Raw genomic sequence first — 23,237 nt, 5'->3', positions numbered from 1 at the left:
GCCGAGGGAGCCAGTGTACAGCTTCCAGGTCATGTGGCCAGCAGGACTAAGCCGCTTCTGGTGAACCAGAGCAGCGCACGGAAACGCCGTTTACCTTCCCGCCGGAGTGGTACCTATTTATCTACTTGCACTTTGACATGCTTTTGAACTGCTAGGTGGGCAGGAGCAGGGACCGAGCAACAGGAGCTCACCCCATCGTGGGAATTCGAACCCCCGACCTTCTGATTGGCAAGTCCTAGGTTATGTGGTTTAACCCACGTCCCATCTTCCTTTATACCCTGTATTAAATAATAGATCTTCGTTCTTCACTTTGTTTTTCTTTTTCAGTATGAAGAGAATCCTCATGGGTTCAGAGATAAGTCAGTGGTATAGAAAACAAGTCCAATGTGGAAAGGTTGAAGGAGCTGGGTATTTTTAGCCTAGGGACTGAGTAGGGACGTGATAGCACTTATCAAATACCTGAAGGGTGTGCTGCCTGCCCCAAAAGGGCAGGATTAAATCTAGTGGGTTTATATTGCAGGAGGAGAGATTTTGGTTGAACATTAGGTGTGTGTTTGTGAGCCGGGCTATTTATTTGCTAACGTTGCAGGCACTCGATCTGCTCCTTCTCAAATTACTTCTAGGACTGTAATTAAAAAACAGGTTCCTCTTGCGGCTGGGCTGAACTCCGCCTCGGAAATTTAAGATTACAATCCCAAACCTAATTAATGGCGCAGGAAATGTCATTGAAATCAATGGGAGAGAGCGACTGCAAGAAAACACCACCCGTCTACCGGCGTGTTTGCGACTCAGTAAAAGAACATTTGAGTCTTTTTGAACGGCGGCGGCAGCAGCAACGCGGCCGCTGTTACACGTGAGCCAGTCTCCAGGTATATAAAAAAAGCACGCTGTCTTTAGCAGCACTAGCCCCGCCTACTAACCTTTTGCGCGTTCGCGTGTCTACTGTCAATCAGCGGGCTGAGACCGCTCAGATTGGCTTCCCACGAGGGGGCGTTCCCGAGGGTTTAGGAGGCGGGGCGAAAGTGGCCTAAGCGTCCCACTCGCTGCGGGTCGGACCCGGAAGCAGCTCGGATGCATCTTGTGTGCCGCTTGCGCGCGTGCTTGGTAGCAGCTGGTTCGAGCCCCGCTTGGCGGCTAGGTAAGAGGCGGGAGAGCAGAGTCCAAGCCGCTCGGGCGAGGCAGGGCCCCGCGGTGAGCTCGTGCAAATCCTTTTCTCAGGGATGGTTTGGGGAAGGGACACCTGTGTGATCGCAGTACTGATCTCAGCAGCAGCGGTGCTCTGGCTGCAGTATGGAAAAGGTACCCAAAATCGCCTTTCGTGCGCCAGATTTGCTTTTCTGCAGTTAGCCACAGGCCAGACATGGAGAGGGGCCTTTTTTGCGGGGGGGGGGGAGTTAAAAGCATTTTTAAATGGAATCTGTTAAGTTATTGCCTGCTTGTAGCTCGCCTCGCCTGCTTAAAAATAATTGCCACAGCTGAGGTAGTGCAAGCAGATTCGAAGATAAACGGATGAGTTTGGGTTCATGACATACTGGAATGTATAACCAAGATATGGTTTAGGGCTTGAGATTAAACGTATGGGTGTGCATATTTTTAAAACCCATTGCAGTCATCTCTCTATAGTCACCGAGAATTTAAAGAAACCCATCAGGTCAGAATGTAATGCAGATTGAAGCCCTGGACCACAGAATAAAAAATCGACCAGTCTAGATTTTGTGAAGGGTGACTCGCCACCGAACAGTTGACTGAAAGGGCTGATTATACGAGGTGTGGACATCTCTTGACTTCTCTACACGATTTATTGGTAGGTAGCTTAATCCATCAGGAGGTGATGTGAAAGCAATCTATCCGGTTACACCTGTGATGACCCATTTAACTGGTGCAAGTCATCACAAATTACGAAGTAGTTCATAGTAGTTTGTATGGCGAGAAAATCCTGCAGGCGAAGGCTAGAATTGCTTATCTTTCTTGCTTTTTTAAAATATGGCGTTTTAGCCTTTTCAACATAATAAAGAGGGCCATAATTTCTGTATTCTCGTCGTACCTTCTTGGCGCTTAACCCAGTGTTTAAAAGGTTTGATAGCAGCAGCAGCATTTCTTGCGACGTAACATCCAACGAAAACGCCCGTAACAAAAAAATACATGCGTGTTTTTGTTGTGGTTTCACGGTGGGGAGGGGAAAAGTACGAGTAGCACCTCTTGTGCCAGCTGATTCTCACGTTCGCTTTAGGAAAGGTGCTGTGGGGAGCACGGCCGGATAAAACTGCCCGTCGCTTCGGATTCGTGGTAGTGTTCGTCGAAAACGGCAGCAAGCTGTCAAGCAAAGCAAACGGAAGGCGCTTTCTTTCCTTTTCCACTGCTTGGATTGGAGTCTATCCCTGTCTGCGCTTTTGGGGGACGAGGAGGGGGGGGGAGGCCGTCTAGCAATATTCGTGCTGGCGTGGGCGCGCTCCTTGCAACCCGTTTCCCCGTATCTCTCCGTGGTCTCCCTGGCGCATTCCTGCCTGAAACCCCTTCGTCTCCACCATGCGTTTTTGTTTGAATGCAGCATTCCTCATTGTTTTTTTGGAGGGGGAGATAGGGGAGCAAGGCACGCGACGCCTTTTCCTCGGGAGGAGACCGTTGCCTATTGTTCTCCCCTTCCTGCCCCCCCACTACCACTGAAGTTGTGCGACAAACCCCCTCGCTGCTTTGTGTGTGAACCTGGGCGACTGGCGTGCGCGGATGCGAGTGTGCGCGCACCCGAAGGGGAGGGGGCAGCTGGAGCGCAATGCGCGCTGCTGACGCCGGGCCGGCTTGGGCCCGCCGGGGAGCGAGCGGAGGGGGGAAAGAGGCCGCGCCGGTGCTTCTCGCCAGCCGCCGCCGCCGCTTCTTCTCCGAGCTCCGTGGCCTCAGGCCTCCGCGAGGCGATGGGCCTCCAAGCGCAGCCCCCTCCTCTGCCGCCACCGCCGCCACCGAGCTCCCGCCGCCTGAGGCGAGGGAGCGACAGCTGCAGACGAGGCTGAGGAAGGCCAGGCCCGCCAGGCCGGCGGCGGAGGCCCCGTTCGTTGCGTGTGGAAAGTTTCGGTTGGCGGGCTATACGGAGAGAGCGCGGCGAGAGCGGGGCGCGTGAGGCGCCGCCGGCGAGGGAAGGGATGGGATCTCGGCCGCCGCAACCGCCGCCGCCTCGCCGGGGCCGCTGAGGGGGGGAGCTGCGGGAGGAGGGGCTGCGGCGAGGCGGGCGGGCGGCTGACCCCCGCCGGCCGGCCTGCCTGCCTGCCATTGATCGCCCCTTCCCGTCCGAGCGCGGCCGCCCGGGTGGGCGGGCCGCCTCCGCCAGGATGATCACCAACACGCGCGGCTTCCTGTGGTCGGACCTGGAGACCCGGGCTCTGCTGGAGATCTGGGGGGAGGCGGACGTGCAGAGCGCCCTGGACGGCAACTTTCGCAACAGCCATGTGTACCGGGACGTGGCTTGCCGCCTGGCCGAGCTGGGCTTCGAGCGCACCCCGGAGCAGTGCCGCATCCGCATCAAGGGCCTCAAGCGCCAGTACTACCAGGCCCGGGAGGGGCTCAAGAAGAACGGGCACGCCAGGAAGATCTGCAAGTACTACGACGAGATGGACCGCATCCTCAGCGGGAGGGCCGGCGCGGCGGGCCTCGACGACAGGCCTCTGAGCCCCGCGGCCGGCGGGGAGCCCGGGTGCCGGCGGAGGCAGCAGCATCTGCACCCCGGCGCCCTGGCCGCCTCCGCCATCCTGGCCGCCGCCGCCTCCGCCGCGCCCCCTTCCGCCAGGCCCGGCGGCGGCGGCGCTTTGCTTCGCGAGGTGGACGCGGAGGAGGAAGACGAGGACGAGCTGGACGAGGAAGGCGGCGAGCTGCTGGAGTCCCCCCCGAGGGACAACTTCCACGAGGAGTCCGGGGAGTGCTCCTCCTACGCCGAGCACGCCATCAAAGTGGAGTGCCCGCCCTTCGCCATCCCGCTGCCGCCGGCAGAAGGTGAGTGCAGAGAAAGGAAAGAAAGTCGAGGGAGGCACAAGGCTCAGTCTCTGTTATGGCACCTGCCACAAAGGAACAGCCCCGTTATCCCTGCTTTTCTGAACAATGTTGCGCGTTGGGGGGGGGGGCATCCATAGAACAATCGCACCCCCCCCTCACAGGCGCACAACACACACGCCCTGTTTTTATTGCCCTGCTCCTCCCCAGTCTGTGCCGATGTCTCTCTCCAAAATATGAAGTGTTGGGGGAAAGCTGGTGTTCTCATGATGACTTCACCCTGAGAGCAGCAGCGCTGTGTATTTTGTTTGCCCTGCTCTTGTCTAAAAGGACAGGCAATGCCCCACTCCCTACTTTCAATCACACACCCAAACAACTCTGGAGATTTCTCCGCCTAACCTTTCCTTTTGGAAAGGGTGAAAGTAGGCTTTGTGTCACCGGTGTCAAAGACCCAGTTTGGCAAAAGAAGAAGAAGAAAAGAGCCCAGATGTTTGCTTACACACACACACACACACAGGCTGGGAGGCTTAACCCAGGGCAAAAAAAAAAACCTGGCTAGTCCCCCACTCCACCCCCATAGCTGTGGCACTGCTGTGGCCTGTTAATGTTGTCAAATGGTCCTTCCTTTGGTATTGTCAGGTGACTTCTGTTTTAAAATGAATCCCTGTTACTCCGTATTAGGAGTGGGCTATAAAATATAACCAGGGAGCTTCTTTGTCCTGGATATACCACCTACATAAAAGGCATATCCAATAGCGACAAAAATACAGTGGCAGATCAAGACTTCCTTTTTGTGTATGGTGAAAGTCCAAAGTTCTGAAGACACTACACCCCCCCCCACATCCCACTGTTGTGAGGGTGGGCACCTGCTGGGGCCCATAACCCAGTAAAGGGTCTGCCATCTCAACAGCGCTGCAATTATCACTTTTGCATCCTCTTTTTTAGTTTAGAAGCACCAACGTGGGCCAAGCACACCAGTCCTTAGCTGGCATTGTCCATCCCCTCTTCCCTTCTGTGATTGGGAAGAATCTGTGGTCATTTACATGTGGTCATCTCTGTATTTAAACACAAACGGCCAGCTCATACACCTAATGCAAGAATACTGCATGCAGTGTAAATCAGATGTACAGTGCCCCAAATTTGAAATTCTTTTGCATGATGTTGATGATGATGATTTTAAAGCAGGAGGATTGTTAGGCTGGCAGGCCTAAAGGTCACCATGCATCTTTATTTGACAATATATTCTATAGTATTTCTCTTGTTAATACACAACTTTTCATCTGGGTTAAAAACAAAAGCCCTCCACCCTCATATTTATTGTTCACATACACAACTCAGGCTAAATTTAAATTTCCACAAACAAATTGAAGCGATACCGTGTAGGGAGGTCTGTACTTCCTTCGCATGTAGGTGTGTGTATTATTTTTAGAAAACAATTCTAAAACAGAAAAACTGGAATCTGTCTTTGTCTTTTTTCACAGTTGAGTTTTATTTGAATTGGGCAGAGCTAATACACATGCATGCGCCTGCCAACCTAGCAGTTCGAAAGCACCCCCGGGTGCAAGTAGATCAGTGTTTCCCAACCTTTTTTGAGCAACGGCACACCTGTTTAATGAAAAAAATCTCGCGGCACACCACCATTACAGCCCCGTGACGTCAGCGCGCAGCGTCACGCCGGGAGGGACGCACGAAAGTGAAAGTTTTTTTCCCTCCCCCTTGCCAGGGAACCTCCAAGCTTTGGGGGTGGGAGGAGGCAGCAGAGCGAGGGACTGAGGGACGGCGGCAACTGAGGCGGCGGCGGCTGTTGTGGTGGTGGCGGCGATAGCGGGCGGAGGAGGGGGCGGCGGCGGGGCTTGAGGAGCCGTCGCCGGGAGTTGCTGCTGCTGTTGCTGCTGCTGCTGCCCGGACATGCCGGCCTCCTCCTCCTCCGCTGTCTCGCGCTCCTCCCTTTTGCACGCGCTGCCCCGCCGCTCCGCACCACCACCACGGAGCCGCCCCCGGCTCGACGCGGATCCTCGCCGCCGCCGCCTCTCACCGCCCGACTCGCCCGCCTCCCTCCCACGGCACACCAGCCAACGTCTCACGGCACAGTAGTGTGCCACGGAACACCGGTTGGGAAACACTGAAGTAGATAAATAGGTACCGCTTACCAGCGGGAAGGTAAACGGCGTTCCGTGTGCTGCGCTGGCTCGTCAGATGCAGCTTTGTCACGCTGGCCACGTGACCCGGAAGTGTCTCCGGACAGCGCTGGCCCCCGGCCTCTTGAGTGAGATGGGCGCACAAACCCCAGAGTCTGTCAAGGGCAGGGGTACCTTTACCAATACACATGCATAAATCTGCATATATTCCACACAAAACTGGCTTCAAATTGGTGTCCTTAGGCTAATAGTCACACTTGAAACAAACTTTTTACACATAAATAACATCAAAGGGGAGAGTTTTACAGTTGTGACCTTTTGCAATGCAGATCTGAAAGCAGGGCATTAAGGCTGCAGTCCTGTGCACACTTAATCTGGAAGTAAATTCCACAGAATATAATGGGTCTCACTTCCAAGTAAACATGCATAGGCTTCTACTGTAAAAAGTTGAATTGAGCAATTATCTGCAATACACAAATATTTGTTTAAAAATTTTGGTTGTTCAAGTTCCATACGTACATACATAAATGTTATAGAAACATATAAATTATGTCAGTATGAAAACTACCTGATTACTGGAAATATTTTTGTAACTAAAGTGACATTCTTCACTATTTAATTTTCTCTTAAGTTTGGTCAAAACATGAAAAACTAACTTATCTGCTTTTGTTTTAGGTTTTAAACAAATTAATGCTCACACCAATGCACCACCCTTATTATCTCAGGCTAAAAGATCAAAAAAACGCCATGCAAACTTAACACTGGACAAAATGATGGAGAAGTTTCTGCAACAAAGCATGGATACCGAAGAGAAATTTTACAAATATGAAGAGCAGAGGCTTAAAATCGAAGACAAACGGCGTGAAGCTGAGCACGCCAGAGAGCTCCAGATGTTGCAGATGTTGGGACAGATGTTAGCAGGGATTTCTTCCACAGTATCACAAAGGTCCCAGTATATACCTAGCAATCCTTCACAGAGATCAAATCACCGATCATACGGAGATAATTTTAACTTTAATTCTATGTCAACATCACTTTCGCCACCTATAGGTACTACATTCTATTGTATAAATGATGTTGGGACCCGGTAGCTAAGATTTTTGTGCACATTTGTGGTGAATTTTTCTAAAGCCAGTGAAATAGTACCTGGGGGGTTGGGGTGGCTGTTCATGGGTATATGTGAAAAATGAATCAAAACACTGGGCTTGGTTGATAAGTCTACATAGATAATGGTGTTTAAATAAATGTTATGCTCTTTTGCAGAGTTATCGTGGAACAGATCATGATCACTGATATAGTTTACATAGCCCTTTTTTTAAAATGTAGAGCAACCAGTTGTAAATTTAGTGGATTAAAAAGGGAATTTTGTTCATCTTTAAAATAAAATTCATATTGCTTGATCTTTAGTGTTTCATAGAAATTCTGGAAGTAATAGTTTTTGCACTTGAAACAACATCGGTAATTGCCAGGGATGGTCTAAAAGCATAATATATAAGTACTTATAGTAAATACTTTTAGAAGGTGGCTGGTTTTAGAGCAGTTTTTATATTTTTCGTATCCAAGTCTACTTCCATCTTACTAGGGAATAGAATTAGTCTTGGATATTCTACTTCTGGGCTGGCAATCAGCGTGAAATCGCATCCTGGTCAGCAAAATATTTTCATTAGTACTTGCACTTCATGGTCCTGAGGCTGTCTTCTGCAGATTTTCCTGCCACACTTGAATAGTATTAGGGTAGCCTTAGTGTTAATTTGCAAGGCAAGTGAGTTTAAATGTCAATATAGCTGTTGCCTTAAAAATGCAGCATGGGCACGTCTGACTTTGAAAGAGGCAACTTCCCCAAAATGAGATTGCCTTTCAACTTATTTTACCCAAGTCAGAAGGGTCACTCCAAAATCCTTTGCAAGCACATTATCAGAAGCTCAACTGGAGCACATACCACAGATCAGGAACTAGATAGACCTTTGGTCTAAATATGTTTAATATTCCCATCTAACTTCACATTGAAAGATGAGTAATAGTGCATGCTATCTTTTCTTGTCATCTTGGTATTCACAAGGAACACAGTTCGAAAACTGGCTGCAAGGAGTCTTCTAATGCTACCTACTTGCAGACTGTTTTGGTGTTCTTCAGGACTAGAGGTAACCAAGATGCAGGAGAACTATGTATTTGTTAGGTACCAACTTGTGTTTAAATGTAGGTTCTATTCACAAAATGATGCTGTTGGATTCTGGACCTCAATCGCTAGTGGCTTAAGACCCTTTTGATGCATGGAGACTTACTTCCAAGTAGGCATACATAGCATTGTGTTCTAAGTAGATAATTTGGAGATCTTTGCCTCTACAATACTACTACTAAATAAAATTATACTCCAATGTTTAACCCCTTTTATGAGCATAACAGGGTGTTAATAGGTAACTGATCTATTTAAAGTGATAGTGTTTGCTTATGCTTAATCATATTCTGGGTAAACTGGAGTTTCCTTTCAGGCTTTCAATACTTGACATTAATCTGCTTTCACTATCACTTTATATAATCTATTTTGTGAATTTTGGACGTTTTATCCAATTGTCTAAGAATATGCCATTTAAAAAACACAAGGAAAATGGCAAGAAAAGTTACAAATCTTTAGAAAATTGTGTGTGTGTATAGAGAGAGAGAGAGGGAGGAAGGACACAGTACGTAAGTTGTACTGTGAAGGCAGTAGCAGCAATGCAGCTGTTTCCATTTCTTTCTCTGTGCTCATAATCTTTCGATGGCTCTCACTCTTTTGTCTACAAGTATGGATTTTTTGAATTTCATCATGACTTGTACTTTGGTCCGAATATCGTAGGATACACTATTGTTTTTTTCATTCTTGGGATAGTGCAGAAATGTATAAATATATGTGGGGAGTTTCTGTCATTGATAGAAGCCCCAAAGGAAAGGAGGAGGGGTTTTAGCATTCAGCATGGTTCTCTAGTCACTGCAACTGTTTACCATGACTACAGACTTCCTTGTTTGGATGACCAGAAGAAAACAGTTACACCTAGAGTGATCCAAGCTGGGGTCTCTAATGCAGTTGGAGATATGTTACAGATATGTCAACATGTTGTGTAAATAACATCAGTGGAAGCGAAGTGCATTAATTAAAGAATTGTTTCCATTGTAAAGGATGAGATCAGAATATTGACCTGAAAGGACTTAATGTTTACTGGAAAAAAGTAAGTTTGATTGTGGAAGGGGTTGTATTGAGAATGAAGAGATTTTGCTGATTTTGCAACCACTTGGAGTTTTCTTGTTTGATGCTGACTTTTTCAGATACGTTTTTCGCCCTGTGGATACTTTGAGCTCTTTGTTAGATTCATCTGACTGTGATAACTAAGCACATTATGAACGGGCAGTTTAAAAAGTAGACATCGCTTCAGCAGAAACACTAACGAAGAGCAGCAGTCTGATTGGTAGTTACTAATTATGTGATACAATTATCAATTGGAAGCGTAATTGTCAAAGTAGGGCTTTTTTTAAGCTGCAGAAACATGGAAGGCTATTTTGTTGCTTATTTTGAACAAATTTTGGGTCTTTTAATACCCATTCATGTCTAGAAAACCAGCATTTTATTTAACTCCTAACCATTGACTCGGTATCTATTAACTATGTGATTTTTATTACAAAAAATGTGAGTGTTATCTAAGACCATTTAAATCTTTTTCTAATTTGCAATTTGAGATATAAGTGGCTTAGGCCCGAGTTCATAATTCTTGTCAGCACAAGTTCTTCTTGCTCAGTGCTGTTCTTCCGGGTGTAGGAGTTAATTACCGTATTTTTCGTCCCATAGGATGCACCTAGTTTTTTTGGGGGGGGAATAAAGGGGGGGAAATTCCCTTTATTCCCCCCCCAAAAAAACCAGGTCAGGGAAACCGAAACAGGTTGAGGAACAGCGGGATGGCGGCGCTGCGCCTCCCTGCTGTCCCCCAAGCTTGTGGGCCTGGCCGATGTCTGCCCGGCGCGCGGGGTGCAGGCTGCTATCCGCACCGTGGGGAGCCCTACAGGGAACTCCTGCAAGGCTCCCCACGCTGTGGATGTCTGCCGGGCGCGGGGGACACTCTGCTTCAGGGCGCCCCTCGCGCTGGGCGGCAGGCTGCTGTCCGCAGCCTAGACAGCCCTGCGGAACCTCCCGCAGGGCTGCCTAGGCTGCAGATGTCTTCCTGAAGCCTGGAGAGCAAGAGGGGTCAGTGCGCACCGACCCCTCTTGCTCTCCAAGCTTCAGCGAAAGCCTGCATTCGCCCCATAGGACGCACCCAGATTTCCCCTTCATTTTTGGAGGGGAAAAAGTGCGTCCTATAGGGCGAAAAATATGGTACATCCTTGTATGAAAGCTGGCCTGCAACTAATAAAACTGGATGACTGGGAAATCTTGGAGATCATCACATGAAAGTTATTAGGGTTGGAGCTCAGGCACCACCACCTTCCTCTCACTTGTATTCCCACCCCTCACGCGCACACACATTGTCCCTTTGACATTGCCAGTTGGCCATACAAGAGAAATAAGCACCTGTATGGTGGTTTGATACCATGGTTCCTTTGGGTGTGCAGTGCAACGCAGATGCAGAAAACCAAGTTGGCGCTAATACTGTTCTTACAGTTTTCTGATCAGATATCTGCACCAGGCATGCTGGCTTGCTCCTGCCACACGACATTACGCAAACAATGTAGCCAGTTGAATCAATTGAGCCTTTGTGTGCACAGCTCTACCTGTAAAATAGACCTGGCACTGGACCTGGAACCCAGATTTCACAGAGGTGTAGATTGTGGTTTTGTTCATCATGTAAAGGCTAGCGGGGAAGGCTCTTTGGTGCGTTCCTGCTCTCTTGTTGAGGAACGCGGAAGTGTTATTAATTGAAGATGCAAGCAAGAATATTTAATACTCTAATTTCTTGGAAATATTCATGTTATCAGTGAATACTATGAAAAGTTTGAATTTAAAGTAATTATTTAAATATCTTTATTTCTTTTTCAGTTATAGAAAGATCATTCTCAGTGCACAAAACACATTCTGTAAAGGAAATGGAGAATATATTTCAACTGGTGCGGAATGTTATTCCTCCTCTAACTGCCAAAAAGCATAAAGGCCAAGATGGACGAATAGGAATTATTGGAGGATGCCAAGAGTAAGTTAAAAGAAAATGCATAACATTCTTGCAAGCAAGTTTTCAAGTATTACTAGGTTGCAACACATTTTACTAGCCCTCCTTGAGCATGCCCTTTTTAAAAAATTCTATTTGGCACCTTTAAAGGTAAAGGGACCCATGACCATTAGGTCCAGTCACAGACGACTCTGGGGTTGTGATGCTCATTTCACTTTATTGGCTGAGGGAGCCGGCGTACAGCTTCCGGGTCATGTGGCCAGCATGACTAAGCCGCTTCTGGCGAACCAGAGCAGTGCACGGAAACGCTGTTTACCTTCCCGCCGGAGCGGTCCCTATTTATCTACTTGCACTTTGACGTGCTTTTGAAGTGCTAGGTTGACAGGAGCAGGGACTGAGCAACAGGAGCTCACCCCATCGCGGGGATTCGAACCGCCGACCTTCTGATCAGCAAGCCCTAGGCTCTGTGGTTTAACCCACAGCACCCCCATGTCCCCTATTTGGCACCTTACCAACTTGCAAAAAATATATTTTAATCATTTTCTTACTTTTATTAGGTATGGTTTTCTACCTGGTTGTCTCTAGAGGCAATTCTTACATTCCCACATTATTTCTTGCACGTTTAAATCAAACACCTGAAGATGTCTTAAAAGTCATTTTAATCCTTTTCTTTTTTTACTTTGAGGCTAAATGTGTGCATATGTCATGTGACCATAGCTCTTAGGGAAATAAGGAAGGTGTACCATTTGACCTTGAGAACCTAGCTCTTAACTGCATCTTCAGCCATAATTCACATTCCTTTTGAGATCCCATCATTGTGCAAATGTTTGGTTTTCATGAGAAGTGTTATTTGTGCTGACTGTTAAGGAAATGAATTCGTTTGTGTGTGCATGCATGTGTGGTACAATTCCGTGAGCGTAGAAAAAGGGCAGAATGTGCAGTTAGGTATAGAATTGAACTTTCCAGGAATCTCAGCTTCCACTAAAGAGAGTTAAGTTGCTTTCCCTTAGGCCTGCAAATACACACTTGACATGTGTGAGCAGAATGAAAAGCCCAGAAGCCAGAAAGAATAACCAGATGAGATTCCTAATGCTAACCTAGCTGCTTCCCATTAGTCTAATCAGAATGAAATAGGGAATATAGGAAAACAGAGAGTAGATTTTAAGAGACTGTGATTCAATTTCCAGAATTTATATAAGTAAAAAAACTAACTTTTTTCCAATGTTGAATTTGGATGCAAAATAAACAAAACCTTGCATCTCCTTGATTTAAGGGTAGGGAAGTTGTAACCTCAGGCTCTTTATCATGGCCTCTGGGTCTTCATTCCCCCTTGAAAAATAAATTCCTAATATTCTGCTACAGTGTAATACACTAGAATGTATGGTGGTTGGATTTTCCCATATCGTCAGTGCCAAAGATGCTTCCCAATTCTAATACAGCCCAGCATAACACAAGGATTTGAAATCTGGAGACCTGTTTGTGTACTTTCATAGAATCACAGAATTGTAGAGATGGAAGGAACCCTGAGAATAATCTAGTCCAACCCCTGCAGTGCAGGACCCAGCATGAAGATGACAAATCTTCATAATGCTGAGAAGAAACTATTACTTTAACATTAGATTTTATATTTAATAATGCCTAATCTAAGAGCTTCTGCTTGGCCTAACCAAAAAAAAAGTACATGTCTGTCTTAATTTGAGCACCTGATATTCAGTGCCCAGAGTGGTTTCCTCCTGGTTACGTTCAGGTTCCACAGAAGCAGTTGTACAATCACGTTTTTCTCAGCTGCAATGAGAGTCTGGTTATTTGTGAAAAGGCTGACTTAGAGTTGTTATCATAGAAGAAAGTCTGCTCATCACAGCTACGAAGTATGAGCCTTGGAAGCAAGCCAATGCAGAGACAAGATCTGTTACTTTGCAGCTACCACATTAACTGAACATAAACGGCCTTAGCTGTCAGTAGGCAAGAGTCTTCTCTGCTGGCGCTCGGTTGTGATAGTGTCATAACTCATATTTAAGACTTCAAAATATATGCATAATTAGCAGGTGGGGGGGATATGATAATTTTTAGTTAGTTGTCGTTATCCCAATTCAGCAACCAACCAAACTTGTTAGCAAAATAAAGACGCCTCCTAATAAATATCCTTTTCTTTTTCTTTCTTTTTTGCCAGGTATACAGGGGCACCGTATTTTGCTGCAATTTCAGCTCTCAAAGTGGTACGTGCGCTCTTAACTTTTCGTTAAAATGGGTAAGGAAGATTGCATGGCTAGTTCAGGGTTGATGGGAGTTGTAGTCCAGCAACAGCTGGAGGTCCACATGTTCCTCACCCCTATTTCAAAGGCACTGGTAATTATCCAACAGTTTTAAAAAAGGTAAAGGACCCCTGACAGTTAAGTCCAGTCGCAGACGACTCTGGGGTTGTGGCGCTCATCTCGCTTTACAGGCTGAGGGAGCCGGCGTTCGTCTGCAGACAGTTTTTCCGGGTCATGTGGCCAGCATAACTAAGCCGCTTCTGGCACAATGGAACATTGAAACCAGAGCAGCACACGGAAACAGTGTTTACCTTTCCGCCAGAGAGGTACCTATTTATCTACTTGCACTTTTTAGCGTGCTTTTGAACTGCTAGGTTGGCAGGAGCTGGGCTCGAGCAACGGGAGCTCACCCCGTCATGGGGATTTGAACCACTGACCTTCTGATTGGCAAGCCCAAGAGGCTCGGTGGTTTAGACCACAGTGCCACCCGTGTCCCATTATCCAACGGTTAAGGGTACTTAAACCCAGTGAAAACAGCCTCTTATGTGTGTTGTTGAATTATAGCTTTCTGAGGGTTGTATCTCTGAAGTTCAAGTGTACATAAAATGCTTTGGAATCAGACCGACTCGAGTATGTGGATAGTAACTGATTGTGCCCTTAGAAGGCTGCTTTAATAAATACTAATTGTCATCTTAATAATAAAGTGTAGAAAGCCATCATACACAGCGTAGAATTTTGTCTGTAATATATTTTGCTACTGTGATCTCAACAACGAAATTCCAGTGGGGAGGAAGCTACCCATGCACATATCAACATAATGTTTTACTGTTCAAGGTATTGCTAAAGCCAAGCTATCAATGTTTGAGAAAAGAAATATGAATGCGCTTTTCATCTAGCTTTTTAAGGAATGTTGGAAACGGGCTTTGATATGTAGAGGGAGTACTTACATTGGATCCTAAACAAATTTGTTCCATTGATGTCCATGAGACATGCTCAAGTATATGTCTTTAGGAGTGGGGTAACTAGTATGAGAAATGGACTTAAAAATCACTTTGTTCTGTAAGTCACTAAGTATGAATGTCACGGGGCAGACTCAAGCTAGAAAGCATGGAAGTGACTTGTTTGGGTTTTAATGGCTAGCCTTTGCATGATGTTGTATTAGTATCAATGGATAACTATATGTTACCTTTCATAGGGTGCAGACATATCCCATGTATTTTGTACCAAAGACGCAGCAACTGTAATAAAGTCTTATAGCCCAGAGCTGATAGTTCATCCTGTTCTGTAAGTATCCTTTCCGTTTTTTGTCTTTTGCTTTCCTCCTATATTTTTCTCACATGACTTAATGGATCATGTATTAATTGTATTAGGGTAGCAGCTCAGAGCTAGGTTCCCAGGATCAGGTGAAGGGCGCCAGTCCTTTTGTGACCCTACCTGGGTCTTTGTATCCTATACTCAAGCATTTCATGCTGTGATGCTCGCATCCTGTCCAGAGGACGCTGTCTCTGGATCTGTCTTAATGGCTGGAATTTCAAATATTTTTTTTTAAAAAATGCTATATGGGGCAATCCTGCATGTCTGCCACAGTAACCAGCTTCTGTTCTGCTGTAACTAAAACCAATCCAGACGCCAATACTTCTCTAAACTTTGAGACATTTTAATGATGTTTCAATTGTATTCACATAACTTGCAAATAGTGCCACCTTCTGCCTTCCAAAAGTGGTGCTGAAAGTCCCAACTGCAGCGTTAACCTTTCTATCTACCCAAGCTATGTCCAAACCATTAGTTTAGTCTCTTACTACAGTGTTGTTGTTTTTAAAGTGACACAGTAAAGCCTCAAGAAAGCACCAGTAGAGACACAGAAAGGACTCTTCCACAGCAGCCAGTTGAATGATGCCCTATGCTAAAACAAGCCTATGTGCATAGATAGGTATTACACCCAACTGTAAATCTTAAAAGTTTGGTTGCTACAACTGCTGTTTGAAATATACGATCAGGAATTTGAGATTTTGGGGGGTGGGGGCGATAAAATCAAGTCATTGCTAGAAAATAAAATATGAAACAAGTCACATGGCATATAGAGATTGGAACTTGAGGGGACAGGAAGTGTATGCTACCCATGGGAATTCCTCCCAAAAAGGAAACATGGCAGCCAGCCATGTGGGAATTTCATCTCCCTTTCCTGCTTTCGTTTGTCAGCTTTCCAGGCAGATGGAAGTTCCTCGGGTTCCCCACATACATTCGCATAATGCCATCTCCTGTAGAAAAGGAAAAATGATAATTTCTGTGAACCACTGAGGGTTTTTGCCGAAATGATACATTATCTATATAAATGTATGGATATGGCATGCTTTTATTCCGGAGAAAAATGGTTTAGCAATCAATAATAATAATAATAATAATAATTTCTACCCCGCCCATCTGGCTGGGCTTCCCCAGCCACTCTGGACGGCTTCCAACCAAATACTTTGAGAAATTGGTTGTGGTTGTTTACAGAAGGCAGCTTGGGGAGCTGGCACCCAGTACACTTAAGCTGAAAATTGCACTTCCTTGCAAATGCAAGAAATCAGATTTTTGGAAATAGGCCAATCTGTGCTCTACTCTGTCTAGTGACAGCCCTGATGCTGTTCATGAAGTGGAAAAGTGGCTGCCACGTCTACACTCGGTTGTTATCGGACCTGGATTGGGTAGAGATGATGTACTGCTTGAGAATGCCAAGGTAATACCTTGCACAGTAATGATTCTTTAATGTACCCCTTTTCATGAAACGAAATTTCTGTTTTGAATTCATCGCTGTTGGTGATATTCTTGATGTTGGAAATTGAGGGAGATTATAAAATGGCAGGATTAGCAGCTGAAGTTGATGAAAGTTGCCTTTATGTGAAACTCTTACAGACAACTTAATGATCCGCAATGCTCCTGTGTTTCTTTGTGTGGGAGAGCTCCACCTCCCTTTGGAATAGACATAGAGGCACAGCTGAGCCATTGTAACAAAACAAAATATCAGTAAATGTGGTTTCAAGATGGATCATCATATCCAAGCCATCCTTTGCTTGCTGGTGTTTGATAGAACTCAGCAACAAAGGCACTGTTTTTATTGCTTACCTAGTCCTGGCAGTGATAAAAGTGACCAACGGAAATAGGTCACGGTATTTCCCCCCACTTACACTAAAAGGTGAGCAAATGAAGAAGCATTTATCTAGAGAACTGTCTTGCTTGTACTTTTGAGTAGGACCAGTCTGCATTATAAAAAATTGAGAAATGGAAATGAAAGGGCAGAAGTCCCATAATAATGACATCATATGATTAGCACCACTTTATAGCCGCCTTCTTCTGGGTAAACTATCAATATCTTCTGGCCATCTCACTTTTAAAAAAGGAACCGTTACATGTTTGTAAACCTCCCCAAATCCCTTAATGTAGATACCATACATAGATGAACCACATGGCCCAGTGATGACCTCTGCTGTTCTTCTGATGCCCTGATCCCAAACTGCACTTTCTATTAAATCTGTTTCCAGATTAGGGTGCACAATATAAATCATGACACTGTTAGTATCTTGGCTCACAGGCAGAGGTACCTGGCCTCCCCCGAGGCAATTGAGCGAGATACTGTGTTTACCTTCCATCTGCGACCTCCGGCAGGCTAGGTAAACAAACCCGGCGATTCTTCTCATTAGACGTGAGATAGAACACACCCTCTGCTTCTCTGCTTCTCTCTCCCTTCCTGCATTCTCCCAGGGAGGAGAAATGAGACAGACAGGAGTCCTTTTACATGTTTATTCCTGTCACTCATCAGTACATAGAAATGCTTCTGCTCCCTTCAGACTCCATCAGAAGAGACACAACTCCTCCCCTGTACTTCCAGCACAGGTCACATGACACACTGAGCTAACATCCGGTGCTCAGTACAGAGAATAGGCTCCACCTTTCCTCCAACAGTACATCTGCAAAACATAACATCCTGTTTTGCATTCCAGCCATCTGGAGCTGGCTTTTGCCTTGATGCTTTTTCCCAACAGACACAACAGATTGTGCCAGGTAGAAAGTATGGTTGTGGGACGTTAGGGCTGGAGATGCTGTGTAGCTCTAGAGACTGACCTCTCAGGTCAGTGGTCAGAAAACAAATATTTTATAAAGGCAGTGTTTCATTAATGCAGGGGTCCAGTCAGGCCCACCAAGCCACTTAGCATGTGCTGCCAGCAGCTGGCATATTGAGTGGTGCCTTTTCCTTTAGCAGAGTCTCTTCTCTAGTACACCACCATTGCTAAGAGGTATTGGCACTCAGGAAACAGGAAGGGGTGCTCCTTCCCGGGCCTCTTAACAGTAGTGGCGCACCAGAATGAGAGGCACCTTTCCCAGGTAAATGCTGTTCTTCCCATTGTTGTACGATGAGGAGAGGTTTCTTCTATCAGCCCAGCAGTGCTATGGGGGATAAAGTCATTGTCTCCGTTCTTCAGTGATCTCTGAAGAACAGAGCGAATGCTATTCCTCCTACTCTTATTTGTTCTTTGGAATGAACTCTGAGAAGCAGAGAGAGATCTCCCCATCACATTGCATTTCTCAGAGGAGAGGTTCCTTTCCTCCTGGCTCAGCGCTGTGATAAAGAGAAAAACCCTCCCTGCTGCCTGAACGCTTATACATGTGCAAACATGTCTTTGCATGTGCGAGCTTTGGCCACATCTTCTGCTGGCCTGTAGCCCTCTGAGGTCCGGTCAACAGCAAATGTGGCCTATAGGTTGAAAAAGGTTGACCACCCATCCCTGCGCTGGTGGTTTTAAAGATCCAGGAGTACGCGTTTTGTGTTTCAGCCACAATTAGAGTAACCCAGAAGAGAAACAATTTTGTAAGCATGGGTTTCTATTCAGCTAAGTCCTATTTGGAGTAAACAGCTGTTTTTTGACTTTTTACTTTGAAACTGTAAGAGTTAATTGAACAATGGGAAGAGGTTTCATTTTCAGTTCTTAAAAGTCTGCTCTTTTTTTAAAAAAAACCACAGGGTATCATAGAAAAATCGAAGGTCAAAGGAATTCCTATCGTAATTGATGCTGTAAGTATTATGTTTTCATTAGCTTATTTGCATGATGTTGTTCTTGCCAGTAAATGTTTCTCTCTTGCTACCCGACGCAGGATGGTTTATGGCTAATTGCCCAGCAGCCATCTCTCATTCAGGGTTACCCTAGAGCGATTCTTACTCCAAATGCCATGGAGTTCAGCAGACTGTATGAAGCTATGGTGAGTTCGTACTATGTTTTCGGTGATACTTAAGGAAAGCAAATTAAATCCAAGACCAAATTACATTTATAGCTCAATCCTATGAACAGCACTGGGTTCAGTGGGGCCTACTCCCTAATTATGATGTTCAGGGTTGCAGCCTTAACACTAATATCTATGTTTGAGTAAAGCCTGCATGAGACAGCACCCGCCTGCAATAACTGATTAGTGCAGAGGTGGGGAACCTTTTTCTGGCAAGGGTCTTATTCCTTTGGGGGAATCTGTGAGAGGTCACTTGCTGGGGGTCTCTGGGGCTGCTTGATAGTGTTGGACAGGTACTGACCACAAGTAGACTCTTTCTATTACCTCTTTTCCACTCCCTTTCTCCCCACCCCAGCATATGCCGCTGCTGCTAATTCAATTTATAACCGCCCTTTATCAAAAGATCTCAAGGTGGTATACAGCATTAGAAACACATTGCAAAACACCAATGATAAAAACATAATGGAAACATAGTGAAAAAGCATACTGACAGACACAGCCTATAGTAGTAAAATAATTGTAATAAATGGCAATCCTCTCTCACACACTTTCACAGGCCATAGATTATTTAATAGCCAAAGGCCTGTGGAAAGTGGAATGTTTTTGCCTGGCATCTAAAGACATGTAATGATGGTGCCAGACGAGCCTTTCTGGAAAGAGCATTCCACAATCAGGGAGCCACCACAGGTGACAGGAAATGAGACCCCAGGTTGCCCGTTCCTGAATTAATGGCTGGGTAGTTTTTCTGATAAAATGTGTGCATAAAATGATGGTAACATGCATTATTTTACATCACCGAAAGTATTTTGATTCTGTATGATTCCCCACCCGCCTCTGTCTTAGCTTAGGGACCCTGTTGATAGCAATGATCATCATGGATGTCTGCTAAGGCTCAGCCAAGCCTTGGGGAATTTGACAATTGTTCAGAAAGGAGAACGTGATCTTATTTCGGATGGAGAAAAAGGTATGTGAAGAATAAACACAGCAAACAGAATGATAAATAGTTGCTTGGTCCTATTATAGATAGATAATCCTGAAAAATAAAAACTAATGCTGACAAGCATATATTCAATACTGAACATTATAAGCAGGAGGATAATGTTTTATTAGATGGATAAAAATTGTTGACTAATGAATTTATAGTGAAAGTGTCAGTATTAAATATGAGTATTATACTCAAATAATGGCAGCAAACATTATGATGTAAGATGTACACAGAAAATGTTAGCTACTGGGGCTGTGGGGCACATCAAATGTGTGATAAAATTACATGCTAATAAGAATGTTCATCTAACCACAAAGAAGATTCTTTTGTGTATTTATTTATTTTTCCTAAGTAATTAGTCCTGCAGAATTATACAGAAATTAGTGAGTAATTACAGAAGATAATTACATAACATGCAGCAGCAAACACACAGGGTGCTTTCATATGCAGCTGATGTAAGCTGTTGCCTACAAATCCTTATGGCAGAACAAATCAGTGCTTCCCTCTGTATGTCCTTTTAAAAAGAGAGATTGTGTTGTTCCTCACTTACACTAACAAAGCATGAGGCTAGCCCCTCTGCACAAAGTTCCTCATAGCCAACTGGGAAAAAGAGGCCAAGAACTGGCAAACTTCAGGAGTTGGGCTTTGTACCTTGGAAGTCAAACAGAATCTGTTCCGGAAGTCCATTCGACTTCCAAAATGGTTGGAAACCAAAGCGTGTCTTCCGATTGGCTGCAGGAAGCTCCAGCAACCAATCAGAAGCCATGGCAGATGTTCAGCTTCTGAAAATCATTCGAAAACCACAACACTCACTTCTGGGTTTCGATCATTTGGCAGCCAAGGTGTTTGAGATCCAAGGTACGACTGTATACACTGTGCATTGTGCCTGTAAGTTGCTCTGAATCATTTCCATAAGTGACTAATAAATGCAAATAATAATACAGTGGTTCCTCGGGTTACATACGCTTCAGGTTACAGACTCTGCTAACCCAGAAATAATGCTTCAGGTTAAGAACTTTGCTTCAGGATGAGAACAGAAATCGGGCTCCGGTGGCACGGCAGCAGCAGGAGGCCCCATTAGCTAAAGTGGTGCTTCAGGTTAACAACAGTTTCAGGTTAAGAACGGACCTCCGGAACGAATTAAGTACTTAACCCGAGGTATCACTGTAATCTAGAATATTCATATATGTGTGCACAAATAATGGGCCCTTCAGGGATAGGCAGAAATTCTGTTCTAGGCCTTGCAGCTAATAGATGGCACTGCAATCATGTAATGGCCACTTCTTAAATCTGGGGTGAGCCCTAGGAGCCCTGCCCACTTGGTACTGCTCATTACATCTCCAGCGTGTCGCCTTTAAAATACAGTTGGAAAACTTTGGTGAATTAGCGAGCAAGATGCTGAAGATGCTGGTGTAAAGCAAGCTGGTGTTAAAATTTACGCCAGATCCAAACGCTGTTTGGGAGCGGGGCTGCCAGTGGCTGAGCCAACCTAAGCCTAATATTTTTTTCCCCCTTTTGTAGTGCTTGTATGCAGTCATGAAGGAAGCAGCAGAAGGTGTGGTGGACAAGGCGATCTCCTCTCAGGTTCTCTTGGAGTCCTAGCACACTGGGCCTTTCTTGCTGGACCAGAAAAAACCAATGGGTAAGGAGCTGGTCAAACCTGAGCATTTGCAGCAGCCTAGTTCTTTACAGGAATTACACTGGGGGTGGGAGGGAAACTACTGGAGAGGAAGGGGTAGATAAACAATAAAACGTGCATTCGGGCAGCAGAAAAATTAAGGAGAGATTCTTGTCTGTTAGGCAAGGCAGTATACTTAAATGCAAATCTCTCCCAATAAATTGAGTTACAGATAGGTAGCCATGTTGGTCTGTCATAGTAAAAAAAAAAAAAAAAATTCCTTCCAGTAGCACCAACTAAGTTAGTTCTTGGTATGAGCTTTCGTGTGCATGCACACTTCTTCAGATACACTGAAACAGAAGTTGCCAGATCCTTCTATATAGTGTGAAGGTGGGGAGGGGTATTACTCAGAAGGGTGGTGGGAATGGGAGATTGGCAGATAGCTGAGATGAGCCTGTTGAGCCTGTAGAGTCGTCACCTTCTCACTATATAGAAGGATCTGGCAACTTCTGTTTCAGTGTATCTGAAGAAGTGTGCATGCACACGAAAGCTCATACCAAGAACTAACTTAGTTGGTCTTTAAGGTGCTACTCCAATAAATTGAAATATCTTTCCATGCTGAATACCTAGAGTGAGTTAAGATTTCTGAAGCTCCTTGAAAAATTCAGTCCCATTCCAGTTTTAATAAAGATTATTGTTTCCTTTTTAGTCAGAACCCCTTCCTAGTGGCTGCGTTTGGAGCCTGTTCACTTACGAGGCAGTGCAACAACCAAGCCTTTCAGAAGTGTGGACGGTCTATGACAGCCTCTGACATGGTTTTAGAAATCGGAGCAGCCTTTAATAAACTCTTTGAAACCTAAGACCAAAGCAGCAGAGGAAGGAGAAATACACAACACGGACAGCAACGGAAATTACAGTAGGATATCCATGCGTGATGCACCCTTTTTCAAGTGCTGTTAGCGGTCTTGGTATACTAGGTAGCTTTTATTTTTTAAAATAGAAAAAAATGTAGATATTTTTTAAAGAGTTTGGAATACATTTTTTTTTGGCTGAATAAGCTGTAGTTGCAGATGTTATAATATAATAAAACTAAACTGAAAGTATTTCCTCTGTTCTATCTCACAGTTATTGAGCAATAACTAAGAGTGTGCTAGTAGCAAAAGATGCACTTAAGAGACGAATAAAAATAAGGGCATGGTCCAGCCAAAGTTAAGCTGTGCAGTTCTAAGGCCTGTTTAGTCCTAATGAATTCAGTGGGACTTCCTAGTAAGTGCATTTGAGATTGCAGCTGAAGTCTCTTCGTTACAGTGGAAGAAGTAGACATTTCTGTCTCCCACTGAAATAAATAGGATTTGAAAACACTTAACTTTGGCTGGATTGTGTCGTAATATTCTTCCACCAGCTTAACTTAGTTCCTTGCTTTGCACCAACTTCATCACTGTTTTGGCCTGAGAACTACTGCAGGGTTTCAATTCTGCACAAGTCTGTGCTGCTTTTGAGACATCTTCAAGGAGGGACTGCATGAAATTCGCCTCGAGTCCTAGGTAGAGGCACTGTTTTTCGTTCCTTGCTTTTTTGATGAGGGAGGGGTGGGTATCACTAGTCTATTTTAAAAAAACAAAACCAGCACAAAGCAGCTGTAGAACATGGCATGTGAAAAATAGAATTTATTTAGCTGAATGTATTGAAGTTTCATCTACTGAGCTGGGTTAGTTTAGATCATAAAATATTTGCAGAGAAACCAGATTAAACCTGTGATGGAACATTTTTGGGAGGGTTAAAAAGGGGAAGGCTTTAGGGAAACAACTAATCAAGGAGCAGCTCCTGCCATAAGACCTGCACGGCAATGGTTTTCAGTAGAAAGCGCCCTTCGTGCTTTTGTTTTAA

General features: G+C 45.1%; 2 protein-coding genes across 6 annotated transcripts in view; one reads left to right on the top strand and one right to left on the bottom strand.

Moving 5' to 3' along the window:
• The first annotated feature begins 1,001 nt into the window (after nucleotides 1-1,001).
• Nucleotides 1,002-22,453, top strand: NAXD (NAD(P)HX dehydratase). 5 transcript variants are annotated; one of them, XM_082218648.1, is made up of 11 exons: nucleotides 3,238-3,978; nucleotides 6,789-7,163; nucleotides 11,113-11,263; nucleotides 13,410-13,455; nucleotides 14,687-14,775; nucleotides 16,102-16,210; nucleotides 18,491-18,541; nucleotides 18,622-18,726; nucleotides 19,591-19,711; nucleotides 21,254-21,374; nucleotides 22,060-22,453. In XM_082218648.1, exons 1-11 carry the CDS (start codon nucleotides 3,321-3,323, stop codon nucleotides 22,208-22,210), a joined length of 1,977 nt encoding a protein of 658 aa, XP_082074774.1. In that variant the 5' UTR covers nucleotides 3,238-3,320; the 3' UTR covers nucleotides 22,211-22,453. The 5 variants fall into 5 exon arrangements, with proteins under 5 accessions (XP_082074776.1, XP_082074775.1, XP_082074778.1 ...); XM_082218650.1 differs by lacking the exons at nucleotides 3,238-3,978; nucleotides 6,789-7,163 and adding an exon at nucleotides 1,002-1,138; XM_082218649.1 differs by lacking the exons at nucleotides 3,238-3,978; nucleotides 6,789-7,163 and adding an exon at nucleotides 1,149-1,299.
• Nucleotides 15,343-23,237, bottom strand: part of CARS2 (cysteinyl-tRNA synthetase 2, mitochondrial) — a 45,603-nt gene continuing 37,708 nt past the window's right edge. The window contains exon 16 of the transcript XR_014218607.1: nucleotides 15,343-15,749. The gene's annotated coding sequence lies outside the window, so the exon portion shown is untranslated. The remainder of the gene's footprint in view (nucleotides 15,750-23,237) is intronic.

Source organism: Podarcis vaucheri, assembly GCF_965113315.1.
Source record: "Podarcis vaucheri genome assembly, chromosome: 4".
NCBI classification, from domain to species: domain Eukaryota; kingdom Metazoa; phylum Chordata; class Lepidosauria; order Squamata; family Lacertidae; genus Podarcis; species Podarcis vaucheri.
This window is presented reverse-complemented; position numbering and strand designations above follow the sequence as displayed.

Excerpts from the sequence above, each read along its gene's own strand:
- NAXD (XM_082218648.1), top strand. The coding sequence starts at position 3,321 with ATGATCACCAACACGCGCGGCTTCCTGTGGTCGGACCTGGAGACCCGG. Across the intron at positions 13,456-14,686 it reads CAATTTCAGCTCTCAAAGTG|GGTGCAGACATATCCCATGT; the intron begins GTACGTGCGCTC and ends TACCTTTCATAG. Across the intron at positions 16,211-18,490 it reads TACTGCTTGAGAATGCCAAG|GGTATCATAGAAAAATCGAA; the intron begins GTAATACCTTGC and ends AAAAAACCACAG.